Raw genomic sequence first — 21,364 nt, forward strand, 5'->3', positions numbered from 1 at the left:
TTTGGAGACTTGGAGACACGTGTGGGGGGTGTAAGGGTTGCCAATGTATAGATAATTTGACTCTTCTAAAAGTATTTTTGAATTAATTTTATTTTAATTTATATAAGGGTAGAAGAGTAATTTGATTACTTAATCTAGATTTTAATCTAAATCACGAAATAATTAATTCATGTTATCTACATTTTAATCTTGATCTACCAAACACTAAGATACATTATTAATCTTACTTTATGCATGATACATATCTTGAATTTTATCTATATTAACTTATTCCAATAAAGCTATCAAACGTGCCCTTAGAATGTTATTATTGGATTTCGTGCAATACTTTGGTCATAAGGCCATGGTTACTTGAGCAACTTCTCTATTTAAGCTTTTGTAACCTGTAATTGACCTTGCATTTGTAAGAGGGTTTGAACCTGCATCCTTCAGCTTGTGTCTTAAGCTCAACTTGTATTATTTCCACTCGTTTTGTGTTATAAACATGCAGAGCGCAAGTGTAGGAATAATTATTTATTAGGGTTATTATCAAAAAATATAGTCTCAACTTAGATTTCATGGTTACTTTTTAACCTAAATTTACAAACATTATAAATATAGCATGAACTTATCTAGGTTTCCTTCCACAGTTGCACTGTTGTCTACACTTTTTCTCCAAAATCATGCATGTTCATTGTTCTGATCTCACGCATTTAAGCACAACAACACATGGATCTACATACATAGCATAGCACTATGTGTAAAATGAATAATGTATTGCAAAAATGACTTTGCCTTACTTTTGAGCTTCTATTACATATTCCCTCCGTCCCACGAGTCTTGACACGTTTTTCTTTTTGGGCCGTCCCACGAATCTTGACACGTTTCCTTTTTGGGTAATAATTATTACCTTTTTTTCTCCTACTTTATCACCTTTATTATATTCTCTCTCCTACTTTATCACTTTTATTACCTTCTCTCTCCTACTTTATCAATTTTATACTTTATTAATTACACACTTAAAACACTAATCTACAACTCCTTAATTCCCGTGCCGAACCCAAACGTGTCAAGACTCGCGGGACGGAGGGAGTAATACAATGTACGCTGATTTGTAATCCAATAGCAATGTGATTGTTATAGGTGTCCATTCAAAAGTGATTATAAATATTCTATCTCCTTCAATACTACTACTCTTTTCACTAAAATAAAATATTCGGACAACATGAGCTGATGCGTCTTGAAGAAATAAACATCATAAAATATTTTTTAAAATTGCCCCAAAATATAAACAATAATACTAACAATAATACTCTTTTAGCTTAGCCATATCAGATTATTCTTATGCGGAAAAGCCTCATACTCACTAGTATTGGATTGTGGAAGCTCTATGTAGTGGAGTTTATGCGTATCAAGATTGTAGAAAATGAAAGGCCGCCATTGGCACCCATGATAAATATCTTCGCCAAAATAGAAGGCCAAAACCTGTGGATAGTTAACCCAACCAAGTGGCACAAGAACTCGAGGAGCATCTTTAGGAGCTAAACGTTGAATCCTGCATTTGTGAGCTCCCAAGTCGACGTTGGGCAGCGCCTTCCTCCACTCGCCCGTCTCTGCCTTCATCTCCCAAACCTCCCACGACAGATCCCCACACGCTACCAGGAGAGACAGACACCTCCCAGTTGACAGATAATAATAGTCGCGTTCATGGTACTCACAAGGGGCTTCACTCAGTGTAATGATCTCCGTCTCCACATCCATCGTCACACAGTACCTCCCCCTTCCCCAGTGCACGAAACCTTCACTAGTCAAGGGATCCCTATAGAACAAAAATGGCCTGAAATGGTCGGGGAGGTGGTGAACCTCAACGTTCCTCCAGGATTCATCGATTCCAACGGTGAGCACGTCAAGACCGTAGTCAGTTTCTAGGTACGGTGCAATCACTTTATACGCCAAGGAAGCTGCAGAGTATGCAAAACCATACCGGAGCACGGCATAGATTACATTTACGCCTGTAGGCAATGGTGGGAGGTGGAATGACTGCTTCGTTGCAGGATTCACAATCACAAGACGAGGGAATTGGTAACCTTTGGCTTCCAACTCCAAACCGTTGCAGGTAGCAACAACTCTCGATTTGGAGAGGTGAGTTATCTTAGCTGTGTGAATTCCACCGTCTGCGTCGGCTGTTACATAAAGTGGCAGAGTAATAATCCAGTTTGGGGGTGATAAAAGGAGGCCATAGGTAGCACCGTGCATCTGCGCGTTGATGAAGGCATGAGAATGGATAATGTGGTACCACCGCCGGCAGACGAGCCTCGCTCTCTCGTAGAGATGACCGGCCGGCAATCGGAGGAGAATTTCAAACAATAGCTCTTTGGGGAGGGACTCTATGTTTGTTGGCATCCCCTTTTTACACCTCCGGGAATAATAAGCCCGACTTCTAATGTATATCATCTGCTTGTTGAATACAGATATTGTCATAAATATGTCTCATCTACTAATCAATCGACTAACCAATTCACTAATTTGTATACAAGTGTTTTATCTGCCCCAAATTTAAGCTAAATATTTGAAATGCAGAGAGTAAGACAGCTATTAAACAAATTTTTGTTTTGGTACAACATCATCACTCTACTAATCAATCGACTAACCAATTCACTAATTTGTATAAATGTGTTTTATCTGTCCAAAACTTAAATGCAGAGAATAAGACAGCCATATGCATATCAACTAGTGTATAACCCGTCGAAATTTCGACGGGACTTTAAATTATGTATATTATTTTTACATAATATAATTATTTTTAATTAATTTAATTTGATGTAATAAAATTTACATTATATTAATCTCAATTATATTCGTCAATTAAATCTTAGTTTTTTTGTTAAAATAATAAAAATACTTGTTTATATAATTTTTTTTATACTTTTTCTGTTTTGACGCATAAAAGTTAATTTACGATCTCATATGTCATATAAGCATCATCTCATCTCAACTCTGTAAGATTAGAAGATCATCAAGAACTCGAAAGACAATATTTGACTTTTGAACGCTAAACTTTTAAGCATTATTTCGTCTGGATCCTGAAACACTATATCTGACTTTTATGCGTCAATCGTTTGAACATCATCACTATCTGATGCTTTAAATATCATAACTCACTTCTTAAACATTATTTCATTAGGAGCTTGAAAGACCAGGACAGACTTGTGAGATTATACAATTTGAAGCTTATAAGATCATAACTAACTTTTAAACATCATTTTGTATGGAGCTTGAAAAAACATAACAGACTTATGTGCATCATCTCATTTGATGCTTAAGCATCATCTTGTTTAAAGTTTGAAAGACCATAACTAAGTTTTGAGAATCATCTCGTCGAAGGCTTAAAAAAATTGATATGAGATTCAAATTAATTCATGTCAATTTATATGCGAATATTTATTTATCATAACTATTTTATATCCTACGTGGCACTCTCACAATTTATTATTTGCTTCACCCTCAATTTTATACTATATGACATTTTTACATTTGTTTTCATCAATCCAACATTGAGTTTATACAAAACTTCATCAATTCATAACCTAAATAAAAGGCTCAATCTCCATGAATACATTAGCTCATCTATCTTTCCCACATTGATATTCTTTTAAATTTAATCAAGGAAAAATCTAGATAAAAAAATACTTGTAATATGTATTTCAAATAAATAGTTTTTCATATTTTTTTTTATAATTGCAATAGTTTTTTACAGTAAATTTATATTAAACTTCATAATTAAAAGTCTAAAAAAAATTGTAATTAGATTTAAATATTTGCAAACCTCAATAAAAAATATATATGTTTTTAAAATAAATAGGTTCGTCAATTGAATGTTCAATTTTTTGATAAAATAATAAAAATACTCTTTTATATAAATTTTGTACGGATAAAAGTTAATTTAAGATTCATATGTCATATAAGCATCATCTCATATCAACTCTATAAAATCAGAGTAGGGGTGTGCAGCGGGTCGGACCCGGACCGACCCGCCGGGTTTGTTGGACCAAAAATTTTAAAAGGAAGGACCAACCCGGACCGAAAAATGTGTGCAGGCCGACCCGGACCCGGACCGAACCCAAGCAACGGGTCCGATTCGGTCCGGGTCCAACCCGCCGAGGCCAAAATTAGTTTTTTTTTTTTTTTTCCTATTTTCGCACTTAATTTTCATACATAAAACATAATAAATACGATACAAACACATTAAAATCATAATTTCACCATTCGCAATCCACAATCACAACAAAAAACATAAATCAAAATCATTCCTCCTTTAAGTTTTAGAAATATTTGAAATTTAATATTATCATAAATATTAAATATATAAAATAAATAATTAATTTTTAATGATATGGGTCGGTCCGGGTTCGGCGGGTTCGACCGGGTCTCGACCCGGACCGACCCGAAAAAAAATCGGTCCTAAGAATTAGACCCGACCCGGACCATACATATACAATGGGTCGGTCCGGTCTGGACCGAACCCGTCGGTCCGGGCGGATTCGGCGGGTCCGGTTCGGGTTTGTTCACCCCTAAGCCAGAGGATCATCAAGAACTCAAAAAATAATATTGGACTTTTGAACGCCAAACTTTTAAGCATTATCTTGTCTGGATCCTGAAACACTAAATTTGACTTTTATGCATCAAATAGTTTGAACATCACTATCTGATACTCTAAATATCATAACTCACTTCTAAATATTATTTTCATTAGGAACTTGAAAGACCAGGATTGACTCGTGAGGTTATACAACCTGAAGCTTATAAGATTATAAATAACTTCTAAACATAATCTTGTTTGGAGCTTGAAAAAACATAATAGGCTTATGTGCATCATCTAAAATACCATAATTGAGTTTCAAGCATCATTTCCGTTTGGAATTTAAAAGAATATAACTGGCTAGTAAGTATCATCTTGTTTGAAGTTTGAAAGACCATAACTAAATTTCGATAATCATCCCGTCTAAGGCTTAAAAAAATTAATACGAGATTCAAATTATATCATATAAATTTATTTAGTATCTCAATTGGTAAATTTTCATAAAAAATCAACGTGTAATCCAACTTTTACAAATAAAAAAATTGTGCAAAATATCTTATTTTATGACAAAATTTAAATGAAGAATTATTTATTTAATCACAAATATTTATTTTTGAAGATAAAATTAAATAATTTTTATTTAACCAAATAAAATTGATCAATCATTCCACCAATTAAATGTGAAAATTTGGTTTGAAGAGTAAGAACATCCTTTTATATAGGTTTAATTTTGGTGAAATCACATAAAAAAATCAATATGGGATGAAAAGATTTAGATAAATAAGAATGAATAAATATTAAAATGCAAAAATATGATGATGCAAAATATAAATCAATAATTGGTTGATAATTAGGATAAACCAAATATTAAAATCTTTGGAAAATTAGGATAAATAAAAATGCAAAAATATGATGATGCAACATAGGAGTATTCCACTTTTTTTATTATATATGTGATGATATTAAAGATAATTTATTTGAAATTATTTTTCATGATAAAATTAAATTGAAGAATCTATTTATTTTAAATGCATCTCATCAAAAGTATCCTTTTATTTATGGTTTTTTCATGGTGAAGTTCAATTTAAGATCAATGCAAGAATGATAAAATATCAATGTGGGAATGATGATAAGCTAATATATGCATGGAGATTAAGCCTTTTTTTAGTGCAAAAATATATATGAAATAATTTAATTTGAAATAAATGTCATATATGAGAATGTGTTAGATCAACACATTCTTACAAAACTTCATCAATTCTACACTTATTATGACCATAATGATATATCTTAGTATCATTTTCTTTATTTTATATGACGAAATTAAATTGAATAACTTATTTATTTAAAATACATTTAAGTATTATTTTATTTTATATGACCAAATTCAATGAAGAACCTATTTATTTTTAAAACATCTACTCCATTATTTATTTAGGTTTGCAAATATTGAAATCTAATTACAATTTTTTTTAGAGTTTGAATTATGATGTTTAATATAAATTTAATGTGAAAAACTATTGCAACTATAAGAAATGTGAAAAACTATTTATTTGAAATACATATTATAAGTATTTCTTTATCTAGATTTTCCCATGATTAAATTTAATAGAATATCAATGTGGGAAAGCTAGATGAGCAAATGTACTCATTGAGATTGAGCCTTTTATTTAGGTAATGAATTGATGAAGTTTGGTATAAATTCAATGTGGGATGAATGAAAATAAATGTAAAAATGTCATATTGTGTAGAATGAGAATGAAGTAAATACTACATTGTGAGAGTGCCACATAGGAGAGAGAGTGATGGAAAATGCTCCAATATGTATCATATTAAATAATAGATAGATGTCTTTTTATACTAATCTCTAACCTAAATTTCAAATAAAAAAACCTTTTCTATGAAACGTATACGCATAATTAAGGAATTTGAGGTGTAACCTAATTTTGAAAGAGAGGCATCTGCATATGAGGGAGAGTGCTTACCGAATCTCTACTAAGAATGTCGGAATGGGGATCCGAAACGCTGCCGTCGGTGCAGCAACGCCGTGGAGGTGGCGGCTTGCGGGAGGCTAGTTTCGGACGAAGCATTTCAACTTTTCGATTTCCGGTGAATTGTGTGTAGAACGCGGCGGCGGAGTAAATGAATTATTACAAGCGGTGGGTGTGGTGTGGGTCCAAATAAATGCAGCAGTTTCCGCCCAAATCCAAATGTAAATACAAGCGAACTTTTTTTTTAATTGGCGGATATAAACTTTGGAAGAATTTTAATTTTTTTAATACGACAAAAAAATACATTAACTTATTTATCAGAATAATTTTAACACAAATTTTTTGGTGGTCAAATTAATGCCGACTTTGATGAATTATTTATAAAATTTAAATAAATTAACTCTAAAATTTTAATGGAATAAATCCAAACACAATTCTAAAATTTTCATCTTTCGAATAACATTAGCATAAAATAGAACGAAATTTAATACCTTCCATATTGGGCAACAATAGTAGCCTTGTTTAGGATTGACAATTGACCTCAACATCGACATCTCAATTTGATAGCTACATCAAGCCAAAAAACACCAAACGGTGGAGGGTGTGAGTGCTTGAACCTTCCTTGGGAAGCATTCTCAAACTATAACTTCTTCTTTGGTAAAATCAACGACTCAAATACATCGTGTAGTCGTGAGTTTCCTTGATACTACCGAGTAACCCAGTCGCCATATCAATATTAGATTTTTAGTAACCCATGCTATATAACTAGTCTTCTTTATGCTTTGGTATTTGGAAAGATGGGGCCCTTTCAAATAATGTGTCTCCAATATCATATAAATAAGCAAATCGAATTTAGATAACCTTTAGCTAAAATTTATTCAAATCGTATTTATGAAGATAAACATGCACCAAGAAAACTTAATATAATGAACTCAACTCAAAAAATTACTAGTTTTTATCACAAACAAAAAAACCCCAACTTTTATGGTATACAATTGAATAAAATTCTAACCAACTCTCAAATAGTGTAATTTCGAAACGTATATGATATAATTGAATTTCCTGAGACACAGTCATCAAAACAAACCGACTCATATAAATTACCAATTCCAGCAAGTAAAAAAATCATTGCTTAATCTCACTTATTTTTCCAATAACAGTATCTCATTAAATAATTTAAAAAGTACAAGTGATTACACTTTAAAAGAAAATGAATAGCAAAAAATATCAAAACAACCAAAACCCCCCAAAATGTAGGATTCATTATTATTAGGGTTATTAATAAAAAAAATATATAGTCTCAACTCTGATTTCATGGTTAATTTTTAACCAAAATTTACAAAAATTATAAATATAGCATGAACTTATCTACTTTCCTTCCACAGTTCCACTGTTGTCCACACTTTTTTTCCAAAATCATGTATGTTCATTCTTCTGATCTCACGCATTTAAGCACAACAACAGATGGATCTACATAGCATAGTTTTTTTTTACAATGAAGGCAGGGCATGTCTCGAGGATCGTGCGATCATCTTTTTTTATTGTTATTATAAATTTAGATTGTATTTTTATTATTTTTTATATAAAATATAAATATAAATTCATTCATTCAAATTACTCCCACCATCTCACTAAAATTGATCTGTATTCTATTTTTGACCGTCCTATTATAAGTGTCATATTTTCATGAATAGAAAAATTTAACAATTAAAAAACTGTGGGTCGTACCATTTTTAATAAATTTACATCTTCTTAATTTATGTGTCGAAAAGTTTTGAGCCACTTAATAATACAACGGAAGGAGTAATTTTTTAATTTAAATATTTTACCTGAATTGATCTTTACAATTCATTTGGCTAATCTCGTGAAAGAAATAACTAAAATAATAAACAAGAAAATGGCATTAAACAAGATAGATTGGCTAAGTTTCCAAACCATATTACACATGTACGGGCTAAATAACATCTTTTAGTATAGACTTCACCATATAATCATACGCCTATTGGTTATTTTTTTGCGAACTCCAACTGTAAAATAAGTAAATCGGAATTAGATAATAATGTCAACCCTAAAAAAAATCAACTAACAAGTGTATAGAGTTTTGATAGAATTACAAATTTGCAAATATCAAACAAGATACAAAGTTGTTAGCGATAGAAAGAACAAAAATATTAAAACAAAAAGTATAGTATGTCATTTTGTCAACACCCTTAATCCTAAGTCGAATCAAAGGCCACATTTGCATCAGGCAACCAAGATGGGCCTTGAATAAATGAATTTGCAGTGTACTTAAATGCTTCGGCCGTTGTGACAGTGGGCCTATACCCGGCCCACTTAACCCGACCGGTGTAATAATTAATATTGAGAATTGTGAAAAAATGAAAAGTAAGAGTGCCTCCAATGGTTAGAAATTTGAGGTGCAAAAATTAGAAACTACCATTGGAGAATTTAGGAACCAGTTTCTTTACAGATTTTGAGAAATCAGGTGCAACTGTGCACCCAGCTCCCAAATCACTTTATGTGGGCTCCACAAGTTACTTTTACTAATATTATTTGGGTTTTCTTTGTATTTTTGTGAAAATCTGCTACAATGTTTCCCTTTTTTTAATATTTTTTGTGAAGTAACGTGGGACCCTTTAAAATTAGAAACTAGTAGTTTATAGTTGGAGTAAATTGAGGTGGCATTTTAGAAGCTAGAATTCTAGTTCTTTGTTGGAGGCACCTAAGTAATTATAAGGGGTGGGGTATAGTCCAAAAATTGGTAAGAAGTTTTTTTGTGGACGTCCCAAAAAGAAAATATAGGAAGTTCTTTCGTGGATGGAGGAAGTACAAGAGTTTTTTTTTTAATTATTATTGGCGGATAAATATATAAACTTTGCAAGAATTTTAATTTTAATATGAATTTTAAAAAATGTCAAAAAAATACATTAACTTATTGATCAAATAATTTTAACACAAATTTTTTGGTGGTCAAATTAATGCTGACTTTGATGAATTAATTCTGAAATTTGAATAAATTAACTCTGAAATTTTATTTGAAATTAATGATATGAATTAAACCCAAACACAACTCTAAAATTTTCATCTTTCGAATAACCTTAGTAGTAAATAGAACGAAATTTGATACCTTTCATATTGGGCAACAATAGTAGCCCCGTCTAGGATTCGCAATTAACCTCAACATCGACATCTCAATTTAATAGCTACATCAAGCCAGAGAACACCTGGCGTGGAGGGTGCCACTTGCTTGAAGTGAACAAACAGTTCGGAGTGAATGTGGCTTCCATAATGTCACAATCCCTAAAATATCTGTGCATTAAGACCCTCGCAAGGAAAGAATCCAGCTTCTTTATAATACGACTAACTTGCTTGGCTAAAAGAGCTTGGTTGAAAGAGATAAGATTTCGAAAACCAAGCCCTTCCCTCGATTTCGGCTGGCAAAACTTCTCCCACGCAGTCCAAAAATTCCTACAAGCTTTCTCAATATCAGTACATATGCCTACGGGAAGCCGAAGGCATGCTATACTGTACGTAGAAATTGATTGAATGATGGATTTAATAAGAACCTCCTTACCCCCGGTAGAGAACATCTTGTGATCCCACCCACTGAGCTTTTTATAAATCTTATTCCTGAGATACTCAAACTATAACTTCTTCTTTGGTAAAGTAAACGTGGGAAGACCCAAATACATCGTGTCGCTCTGAGTTTCCTTAATACCGAGTAACGCAATCGCCATATCGATATCGAACTTTATAAAGAGGCTATATAACTAGTCTTTTTTATGCTTTGGTATTTAAAAAGATGGGGGCCTTCAAATAATGTGTCTCCAATATCATATAAACAAACAAATCGAGTTTAGATAACCTTTAGTCAAAGCTAAAATTTATTCAAATCGTATTTATGAATATAAACATGCACCAAGACAACTTAATGTAATGAACTCAGACTTAAAAACTTGGTTTTTATCACAAACAAAAAAGCCCCCAATTTTTATGGTATGCAATTGAACAAAATTCTAACCAACTCTCAAATAGTGTAATTTCGAAACGTATATGATATAATTGAATTTCTTGAGACACAGTTATCAAAACAAACCGACTCATATAAATCAGGTGGTCTTCTGTGTAACCGATTACACCATGTAATTGGGAGTTCGAATCATACTACTTCAACATACAAATAACACTTTAACATTTCAAAGTGTCATTTATATATTGAAGTAGTGTCATTCGAACCCCTGATTACACGGTGTAACCGATTACACAGGAGTAAAAAAATTACCAATTCGAGCAAGTAAAAAAATCCATTGCTTAAGGGATAAGGTATTTGAACATCCATTCTTATTTGCACCTTCTGATCAGATTGCATTTCCCTCGCCCTCAACACGCTCTGATATCCTTCATCTTCTGCGCTCTTTTGTTCTACCCTCGATAATCCTTAGAATGTTATTGGATTTCGTGCAGTACTTTGGTCATAAGGCCATGGTTACTTGAGCAACTTCAAATTCTATTTAAGCTTTTGTAACTTGTAATTGACCTTGCATTTGTAAAAGGGTTTGAACTCGCATCCTTCGGCTTGTGTCTTAAGCTCAACTTGTATTATTACCATTCGTTTTGTGTTATAAACATGCAGAGCACAAGTGTAGGAATCATTATTTATTAGGGTTATTATCAAAAAATATATAGTCTCAACTTTGATTTCATGGTTACTTTTTAACCTAAATTTACAAAAAATATAAATATAGCATGAACTTATCCAGGTTTCCTTCCACAGTTCCACTGTTGTGCACACTTTTTCTCCAAAATCATGTATGTTCATTGTTCTGATCTCACGCATTTAAGCACAACAACACATGGATCTACACACATAGCATAGCACTATGTGTAAAATGAATAATGTATTGTACAAGGAAATTACTTGTTTGCCTAATTTGCGAACAAAACCACGTTGCCTAAACTCAGATTTTGTAGGTAGCAGATATTTTTGGGGTGTTTGATAATGTGTAGTGTAGATGAGTTATTGCAAAAATGACTTTGCCATACTTTTGAGCTTCTATTACATAATACAATGTACGCTGATTTGTAATCCAATAGCAATGTGATTATAAATATTCTATCTCCTTCAACACTACTACTCTTTCACTAAAATAAAATATTTGGACAACATGAGCTGATGCGTCTTGAAGAAATAAACATCATAAAATATTTTTTAAAATTGCCGCAAAATATATAAATTCTTTTAACTTAAACCAAATATAAACAATAATACTAACAATAACACTCTTTTAGCTTAGCCATGTCAGATTATTCTTATGCGGAAAAGCCCCATACTCACTAATATTGGATTGTGGAAGCTCTATGTAGTGGAGTTTATGCGTATCAAGATTGTAGAAAATGAAAGGCCGCCATTGGCACCCATGATAAATATCTTCGCCAAAATAGAAGGCCAAAACCTGTGGATAGTTAACCCAACCAAGTGGCACAAGAACTCGAGGAGCATCTTTAGGAGCAAGCTGTTGAATCATGCATTTCTTAGCTCCCAAGTCGACGTTGGGCAGCGCCTTCCTCCACTCGCCCGTCTCTGCCTTCATCTCCCAAACCTCCCACGACAGATCCCCACACGCTACCAGGAGAGACAGACACCTCCCAGTCGACAGATATTTATAGTTGTTTTCATGGTACTGATGAGGGGCTTCACTCAGTGTAATGATCTCCGTCTCCACATCCATCGTCGCGCAGTATCTCCCCCTTCCCCAATGCACGAAACCTTCACTAGTCAAGGGATCCATAAAGAACAAAAATTGCCTGAAATGGTCGGGGAGGTGGTGAACCTCAACGTGCCTCCAGGATTCATCGATTCCAACGGTGAGCACGTCAAGACCGCTGTCAGTTTCTAGGCGTGGTGGCGATTGGCCAAAATGGTACGGTGCAATCACTTTATACGCCAAGGAAGCTGCAGAGTATGCAAAACCATACCGGAGCACGGCATAGATTACATTTACGCCTGTAGGCAATGGTGGGAGGTGGAATGACTGCTTCGTTGCAGGATTCACAATCACAAGACGAGGGAATTGGTAACCTTTGGCTTCCAACTCCAAACCGTTGCAGGTAGCAACAACTCTCGATTTGGAGAGGTGAGTTATCTTAGATGTGTGAATTCCACCGTCTGCGTCGGCTGTTACATAACGTGGCAGAGTAATAATCCAGTTTGGGGGTGATAAAAGGAGGCCATAGGTAGCACCGTGCATCTGCGCGTTGATGAAGGCATGAGAATGGATAATGTGGCACCACCGCCGGCACACGAGCCTCGCTCTCTCGTAGAGATGATCGGCCGGCATACGGAGGAGGATTTCGAACAATAGGTCTGTGGGGAGGGACTCTATATTTGTTGGCATTGGCCTCTTCTTTTTACACCTCCGGAAATAATAAGCCCGACTTCTAATGTATATCATCTGCTTGTTGAATACAGATATTGTCATAAATATGTCTCATCTACTAATCAATCGACTAATTTGTATACAAGTGTTTTATCTGCCCCAAATTTAAGCTAAATATTTGAAATGCAGAGAGTAAGACAGCTATTAAACAAATTTTTGTTTTGGTACAACATCATCACTCTACTAATCAATCGACTAACCAATTCACTAATTTGTATAAATGTGTTTTTATCTGTCCAAAACTTAAATGCAGAGAATAAGACAGCCATATGCATATCAATGTCTTTTTATACTAATCTCTAACCTAAATTTCAAATAAAAAAACCTTTTCTTATGAAATGTATACGCATATGAAATATGAGGGAGGGTGCTTACCGATTCTCTACTAAGAATGTCGGAATGGGGATCGGAAACGCTGCCGTTGGTGCAGGAGCGCCGTGGAGGTGGCGGCTTGCGGGAGGCTAGTTTCGGACGAAGCATTTCAACTTTTCGATTTCCGGTGAATTGTGTAGAACGCGGCGGCGGAGTAAATGAATTATTACAAGCGGTGGGTGTGGGTCCAAATAAATGCAGCAGTTTCCGCCCAAATCCAAATGTAAATACAAGCGAACTTTTTTTTTTTTTTTTTTTTTTTTTTTTTTTTTTAATTGGCGGATATAAACTTTGGAAGAATTTTAATTTTTAATACGACAAAAAAATACATTAACTTATTTATAGAATAATTTTAACACAAATTTTTTTGGTGGTCAAATTAATGCCGACTTTGATGAATTATTTATAAAATTTAAATAAATTAACTCTAAAATTTTAATGGAATAAATCCAAACACAATTCTAAAATTTTCATCTTTCGAATAACATTAGCATAAAATAGAACGAAATTTAATACCTTCCATATTGGGCAACAATAGTAGCCTTGTTTAGGATTCACAATTGACCTCAACATCGACATCTCAATTTGATAGCTACATCAAGCCAAAAAACACCAAACGGTGGAGGGTGTGAGTGCTTGAACCTTCCTTGGGAAGCATTCTCAAACTATAACTTCTTCTTTGGTAAAATTAACGACTCAAATATATTGTGTAGTCGTGAGTTTCCTTGATACCGAGTAACCCAGTCGTCATATCAATATCAGACTTTTAGTAAACCAGGCTATATAATTAGTTTTTTTTATGCTTTGGTATTTGAAAAGATGGGGCCCTTTCAAATAATGTGTCTCCAATATCATATGAAGATAACCTTTAGCTAAAATTTATTCAAATCGTATTTATGAAGATAAACATGCACCAGGAAAAGTTAATATAATGAACTCGACTTAAAAAATTACTAGTTTTTATCACAAACAAAAAAAGCCCCCAATTTTTATGGTATACAATTGAATAAAATTCTAACCAACTCTCAAATAGTGTAATTTCGAAACGTATATGATATAATTGAATTTCCTGAGACACAATCATCAAAACAAACCGACTCATATAAATTATCAATTCCAGCAAGTAAAAAAAATCATTGCAATCTCACTTATATTTCCAATAACAGTATCTCATTAAATAATTTAAAAGTACAAGTGATTACACTTTAAAAGAAAATGAATAGCAAAAAATATCAAAACAACCAAACCCCCCAAAATGTAGGAATCATTATTATTAGGGTTATTAATAAAAAAATATATATAGTCTCAACTCTGATTTCATGGTTACTTTTTAACCAAAATTTACAAAAATTATAAATATAGCATGAACTTATCTAATTTCCTTTCACAGTTCCACTGTTGTCCACACTTTTTCTCCAAAATCATCTATGTTCATTCTTCTGATCTCACGCATTTAAGCACAACAGATGGATCTACATAGCATAGCACTAAGTGTAATTTAAATACTCCCTCCGTCCCACCATTTTAGTCCCCTCCCACTTTTCACACATATTAAGAAAATGCATTTAATTTTTATATTTTTATCTTTTATACCCTTATTTATTATTTTCACACATACTTTTCACATTTAAGTGAAGCATTAAATAAGGTTAATTTAGTAAAAACATTATTTTTATATAGTATTAATTAGAAAAGTGGACTATCTTTTTGGGACATCTCAAAATGGAATAAGGGACTAAAATAGTGGGACGGAGGGAGTAATGTATTGTACAAAGAAATTACTTGTTTTCCTAAACTCAGATTTTGTAGCAGATATTTTTGGCATGTTTGGTAATGTGGTAGTGTATATGAGTTATTGCAAAAATGACTTTGCCTTACTTTCGAGCTTGTATTACATAATTTCATTCAGTGGACGGCACCGGCTCCTCACAAAGCCAGAGTGACAGCTTGGAGAAGCATTTGTAACAGGCTGCCAACCTGCGAAAACCTTCACAAAAGGAATGTCCTCATCCCAGCCGAAGAACAGTGGTGCAATGCATGTGTGTGGAGGGAGGAAACAGCTGAACATTCTTTTCTCCATTGTCCGAAAGTCGATCGCGTGTGGGACAAAATCCATCAATGGATTGGAATGGAAACGGCTAAACCACAAAAAGTCGAAGATCATTTCATATCTTTCATTGGAGGAGGAAGAGGTAAAAGAAACAAGAACTTCCTTAAAGCTCTTTGGATTGGGACTGTTTGGCTGATCTGGAAGTATAGGAATGAGAGTAGGTTTGAGAACAAGAATTGAGAGGTGTCCAATCTTGTTAATGAGGTCAAAGGGAGGCTTTGGAGCTGGAACAAAATCTTCCATGTTGTCGAGTTCAATATTTCTTTTACCTTGTGGTGCTCTAACGAGTTCGCACCACTTGTTTGATGTTTTTGGTACTCCTAGTACCACCCCAGTTTTTTAATGAATTTTTTATTGATCAAAAAAATTACATAATTTCATTCAAACAAAATATACAGTGATTTGTAATTGAATAGCAATGTGATTGTTATAGGTCACAATCAGTCCATTCAAAAGTGATTATAAATATTCTACTCTTACACTAAGAACAGGTAACATGCCAAAATATTCGGACAACATGAGCTCATCATGTGTCTTGAAGAAATAAACATCATAAAATATTTTTTTTAGATGCTGAAAAACAACGAAAATTCCCTTTAAATTGCCCCAGAAAAATAACTCAACCTATCAAATAAACAACAAATATAAATACCAAAGTCTGGACTATAATTTACGAACAATGTTATAAATAATAATGTTTCTGCATGATATATATATAAACTCTTTTAACTTAAGCCAAATATAAACAATAATAACAATAATACTCTTTTAACTCAACCATATCAGACTATTCTTATGCGGAAAAGCTTCATAACCTCTCCTATATGGTAGCTCTATGGAGTGGAGTTGATGCGTATCAAGATTGTAGAAAACGCAAAACCTCCTCCCAAAATAAAAACCGCCAAAACGAAAGGCCAACACCTGTGGATATTTAACCCAACCAAGTGGCTCAAGAACTCCACCATTTTCAACAGCCAACTGTTGAATCCTCCATTCCTCAGCTCCCAAGTCGACGTTGGGCAGCGCCTTCCTCCACTCGCCCGTCTCTGCCTTCATCTCCCAAACCTCCCACGACAGATCCCCACACGCTACCAGGAGCGACAGACACCTCCCAGTCGACAGATAATAATAGTCGCGTTCATGGTACTCACAAGGGGCTTCACTCAGTGTAATGATCTCCGTCTCCACATCCATCGTAAGGCAGTATCTCCCCCTTCCCCAGTGCACGAAACCTTCACTAATCACGTGACCCGCCTTGAAGACAAATCGCCTGAGATGGTCGGGGAGGTGGTGAACCTCGACTTGCCTCCAGGATTCATCGACTCCGACAGTGAGCACGTCGAGACCGAAGTCCTTTCGTGCGTGTGGGTTCATAGAGGAAATCATAGGTTGGTGCAATTGTAAAAATACTCCAAGGAAGCTGCAGAGTATGCAAAACCATACTGGAGGTCATAGGCTACGCCTGTAGGCAATGGTGGGACGAGGAATGACTGCTTTGTTGCAGGATTCACAAGACAAGGGAGGCGGTGACCTTTGGCATCCATCTCCAGAACCAAACCGTTGCAGGTAGCAAGAACTCCAAATTGGGATTTGTGATTTAGCTCAGATGTGTGGATTCCACCGTCTGCGTCGGCTGTTACATAAAGTGGCAGAGTATCATCATATAGGGGTGATAGGAGGAGTCCATAGGTAGCACCGTGCATCTGCGCGTTGATGAAGGCATGAGAATGGATAATGTGGTACCATCGCCGGCACACGAGCCTCGCTCTGTCGTAGAGATGATCGGCCGGGACACGGAGGAGGATTTCAATCAATAGCTCTTTGGGGAGGGACTCTATGTTTGTTGGCATCCCCTTATTATCTGCCCGACTTCTAATGTATATCATCTGCTTATTGAATATAGATATTGTCATAAATATGTCTCATCTACTACTCCATCAACTAACCAATTCACTAGTTTGTATACAAGTGCTTTATCTGCCCAAAACTTAAATGCTGAGAATAACAAAGCCATATGCATATCAATATCAATGTCTTTATATATTAATCTCTCATCTAAATTTCAAAGACAATATATTTTCTTATGAAACATATATGCATATGGAATTTGAGGTGTAACCTAATTTTGAAAGAGAGGCATCTGCAATCTGCATTTCAAAAAAGGGGAAAATATGAGGGAGAGTGCTTACCGATTCTCTACTAAGAATGTCGGAATGGGGATCCGAATCGCTGCCGTTGGTGCAGGAGCGCCGTGGAGGTGGCGGCTTGCGGGAGGCTAGTTTCGGACGCAGCATTTCAACTTTTCTATTTTCTGTCAACTGTGTAGAACGCGGCGGCGGAGTAAATAAATGAATTACAAGCGGCGGGTCCAAATAAATGCAGCAGTTTCCGGCCCAAATCGAAATAAATACAAGGTGTTGTAATATCCTCTTGAGCAAGTAATTCCAAAGTAAAAATAGAAGATTCAGGGAGAGAAAGAAAGGAGAAAAACAGATTCTGTATTCTCGTAATCGTATTCATACCGTTCCATCATATATATATATATATATATATATGAATAAGTAATGTACAATAAATAATAAATAATATTATTTACAATACTCCCCCTTGGACATTACTTGATTATGTTCATGTCTCTCTCGCTGAAAAACCCTGTGGGAAAAAACAGTCAAAGAAAAGAGTACATGTAATATGTATAACTTTGTGTTGCATTTGTTGCCTCATTAAAAACCTTAACTAAGAAAACCCAATGGGAAAAAACTTAGTAAGGGAAAAAGAGTACAACAAAAATACACCTTCAAGGCATAATGAATTCGCTCCCCCTCAAACTAATAATCTACTAAGCCTACGCATTCCAATATTATAAACATGTTTTTCAAAAGTTGACGTAGGAAGGGATTTTGTGAATAAATCTGCCAGATTATCACAAGAGCGAATTTTATTTATTTTAATTTCGCCGTTCTTCTGGAGCTCATGCGGGTAAAAGAATTTAGGTAATATATGTTTTGTTAAATTTCCTTTAATGTACCCGCTATCCATTTGTGCAACACAAGCAGCATTGTCCTCATATAGGACAGTGGGAGATTTATCATCTGCAATACCACAAGATCCGCGAATATGTTGTATCAATGATCTTAACCATGCACATTCTTTAGCGGTCTCATGTAAAGCGATAATCTCTGAGTGGTTTGAGGATGTAGTTGTAACATCCCAAATATTTAGATTTATATATAAGTTGAATTATTAGTATTTTTCTTGTATAGTTTATTATTTTTTTAGATAATTACATGATCGATGTAGATATGCACCATTAATTTTATCTAGATTATTATTATTATTATTATTATTATTATTATTATTATTATTATAGTGATTATTCTAATAAAAATAGATTTGTGGCAATCCTTTATAGATTAGGTTAATATGTATAGTTACTTACTCTTAATCGAACACATAGATAAAAGAAATATATGTAGGCAATCATTATATGTATGTATACGAAAGAAAATTTATTTAATGCTTTTGTTCTTTAAATTTTAGATTTGGATTGATGTCTCAATTGTAGTTTTTTTTTTTTTACATTGCGCATTGATCGAATGGTCTACATGAATGGGAGGCTTTTTAAATATTTAGTTAATTCTTATTCTATTATGATTAGTTTTAATAATTAGATTAATCTGTATTTGGACTATAGCTTAAAATAGTAATATTTCACTAAACAAATTCTTTATATTATAGTATATAAATACGTATATATATTTGAGTGACCAAAGGGATTTACTCAAATCAAATTCTCGATTATCATTACTTTTCCCAAAAACTTGTATATATATATAGGTCACATGCGCATAACAACACAGAAAAAAAAAAGCTCTGATATATTTGTTTCTTTAATTTCTTTGTTTGTACGCATAGTGGAGTTTTTATTTTGAGCACTAACGATTCGTAAAGTTTTCCAAAGCGATTTTAAGGTGAGAGATTTTACACTTATTCATATGGTTATATATGTTTTTATTATCGCGCTTGATTACTTGTTTACGTGCATCTTATGACTATGATATTATGTGCGATCATGGGATCTAAGCCATTGATCTATGTTATGTGCGATCATGGGACCTAAGCCATTGATCTATGTTATGTGCGATCATGGGACCTAAGCCATTGATCTATGTTATGTGCGATCATGGGACCTAAGCCATTGATCTATGTTATGTGTGATCATGGGACCTAAGTCATTGATCGATCATGGGACCTAAGCCATTGATTTATGTATGTGTTTGGTCATGGGACTTAAGCCATCGACTCAACCTAGGATTATGTTTGTCAAGGGGCTCCGGTCTCTTGGCGTATGTTTGCAAGTATGATAACGTGTTTTGATTATATATGTGATGTATATGGATATTTGTTATGTTCCTCACTGAGTATATTTTTCAATATGCTCACCCCTTATATTTTCAGTTTTGCAATTTCAGAGTCGAAGTGGCCATGGAAGTGGAGAATGACTAGGGATAAGGATTTTACATTGAACATTTTAGTTGAACTCATTAAGTTTTATTTTATTTTTATGGTACTACTTTAGTTTGGCAAATGGATTTTAAAATTAGTTTAAATTTTTTCTTATAAATTAAGAAATTATTATTTTACTATCTTTTGTTCTCTAAATTTTTTTAAACAGTAAAGTTTATGAAAATTGGGGTGTTACATAGTGGTATCAGAGCGGGTCTACGTTTCTGTAGACTCGTGTTTAAAAAAAAAAATTGATTTGAAAAGGTTAAGTAAGCCTAGTCATTCGAAACTCATGCGCTACATCGACTCCAAGGTATGTGTTTTAATTGTTCAATTATAGATATGGCGGTTATGATGTCTTACATGATATTTTTTTAATGGTGTTTTTATGTTCTAGTAGTACTATTATGTTTAGCTCTGTTAGTAATAGTTATAATTGTGAAATTGTTTAGATGACACGAATGAAGCATGATTAGAAATTTCGAGGACGAAATTATTTTTAAGTGGGATAGGTTGTAACATCCCAAATATTTAGATTTATATATAAGTTGAATTATTAGTATTTTTCTTGTATAGTTTATTATTTTTTTAGATAATTACATGATCGATGTAGATATGCACCATTAATTTTATCTATATTATTATTATTATTATTATTATTATTATTATTATTATTATTATTATTATTATTATTATTATTATTATTATTATTATTATTATAGTGATTATTCTAATAAAAATAGATTTGTGGCAATCCTTTATAGATTAGGTTAATATGTATAGTTACTTACTCTTAATCGAACACATAGATAAAAGAAATATATGTAGGCAATCATTATATGTATGTATACGAAAGAAAATTTATTTAATGCTTTTTGTCACGACCGGCCTTAATTAAGGATAATTAAGCCGGGGAAACCGTGACTAATGGAGGGAGATTAGAAGCGGGGTAGAAAGGGGAATAATCAAATAAGGAAGGATCGTATTTCATCATTGTTAACAAAAGGGATATTTATAATATAACGGAGGTTTAGTCGTAGAGACTCAAATAACTAGTAAGTTCGGATAACTCCGACTTAGCCAAAATAACATAAAACTTCTGAGTACGCAGCGGAATAAGGTTCTGATTACATGTATGAAGACATGTATCCCTAGAGTTCATTAATACATAATAAGACAAAAGAGTCCCGCTCGTTACTTCATCACCATCGGCAGCTACTCAACCTGCACATTTAGAAATATATGCAGGGCTGAGTACAAAAGTACTCAGTGGGCACGTATGCCTAAGTATAAAAATACATGCTTCAAAACTGTAAATTGTCATGCCATCATAAACAGTACAGCAAGGGAGTTTTTCGCTAAAAAGGCCCAAGCTTACTAAGTTCATTTG

General features: G+C 33.8%; 1 protein-coding gene across 5 annotated transcripts; it reads right to left on the reverse strand.

Annotated features, from left to right (window-relative positions):
* Nucleotides 1-1,219: 1,219 nt before the first annotated feature.
* On the reverse strand, nt 1,220-17,877 carry LOC130994873 (putative F-box protein At5g62660). Of its 5 annotated transcripts, none has more exons than XM_057919988.1 (2): nt 17,658-17,853; nt 1,220-2,433 (listed from the first exon to the last, which is right to left on the reverse strand). In XM_057919988.1, the coding sequence occupies exons 1-2, from the start codon at nt 17,760-17,762 to the stop codon at nt 1,297-1,299; spliced, it is 1,242 nt and encodes a 413-aa protein (XP_057775971.1). In that variant the 5' UTR covers nt 17,763-17,853; the 3' UTR covers nt 1,220-1,296. The 5 variants fall into 5 exon arrangements, with proteins under 5 accessions (XP_057775971.1, XP_057775970.1, XP_057775969.1 ...); XM_057919987.1 differs by lacking the exon at nt 17,658-17,853 and adding an exon at nt 13,362-13,556; XM_057919986.1 differs by lacking the exon at nt 17,658-17,853 and adding an exon at nt 6,544-6,795.
* Nucleotides 17,878-21,364: the final 3,487 nt, after the last annotated feature.

Source organism: Salvia miltiorrhiza, chromosome 7 (genome assembly GCF_028751815.1).
Source record: "Salvia miltiorrhiza cultivar Shanhuang (shh) chromosome 7, IMPLAD_Smil_shh, whole genome shotgun sequence".
NCBI classification, from domain to species: domain Eukaryota; kingdom Viridiplantae; phylum Streptophyta; class Magnoliopsida; order Lamiales; family Lamiaceae; genus Salvia; species Salvia miltiorrhiza.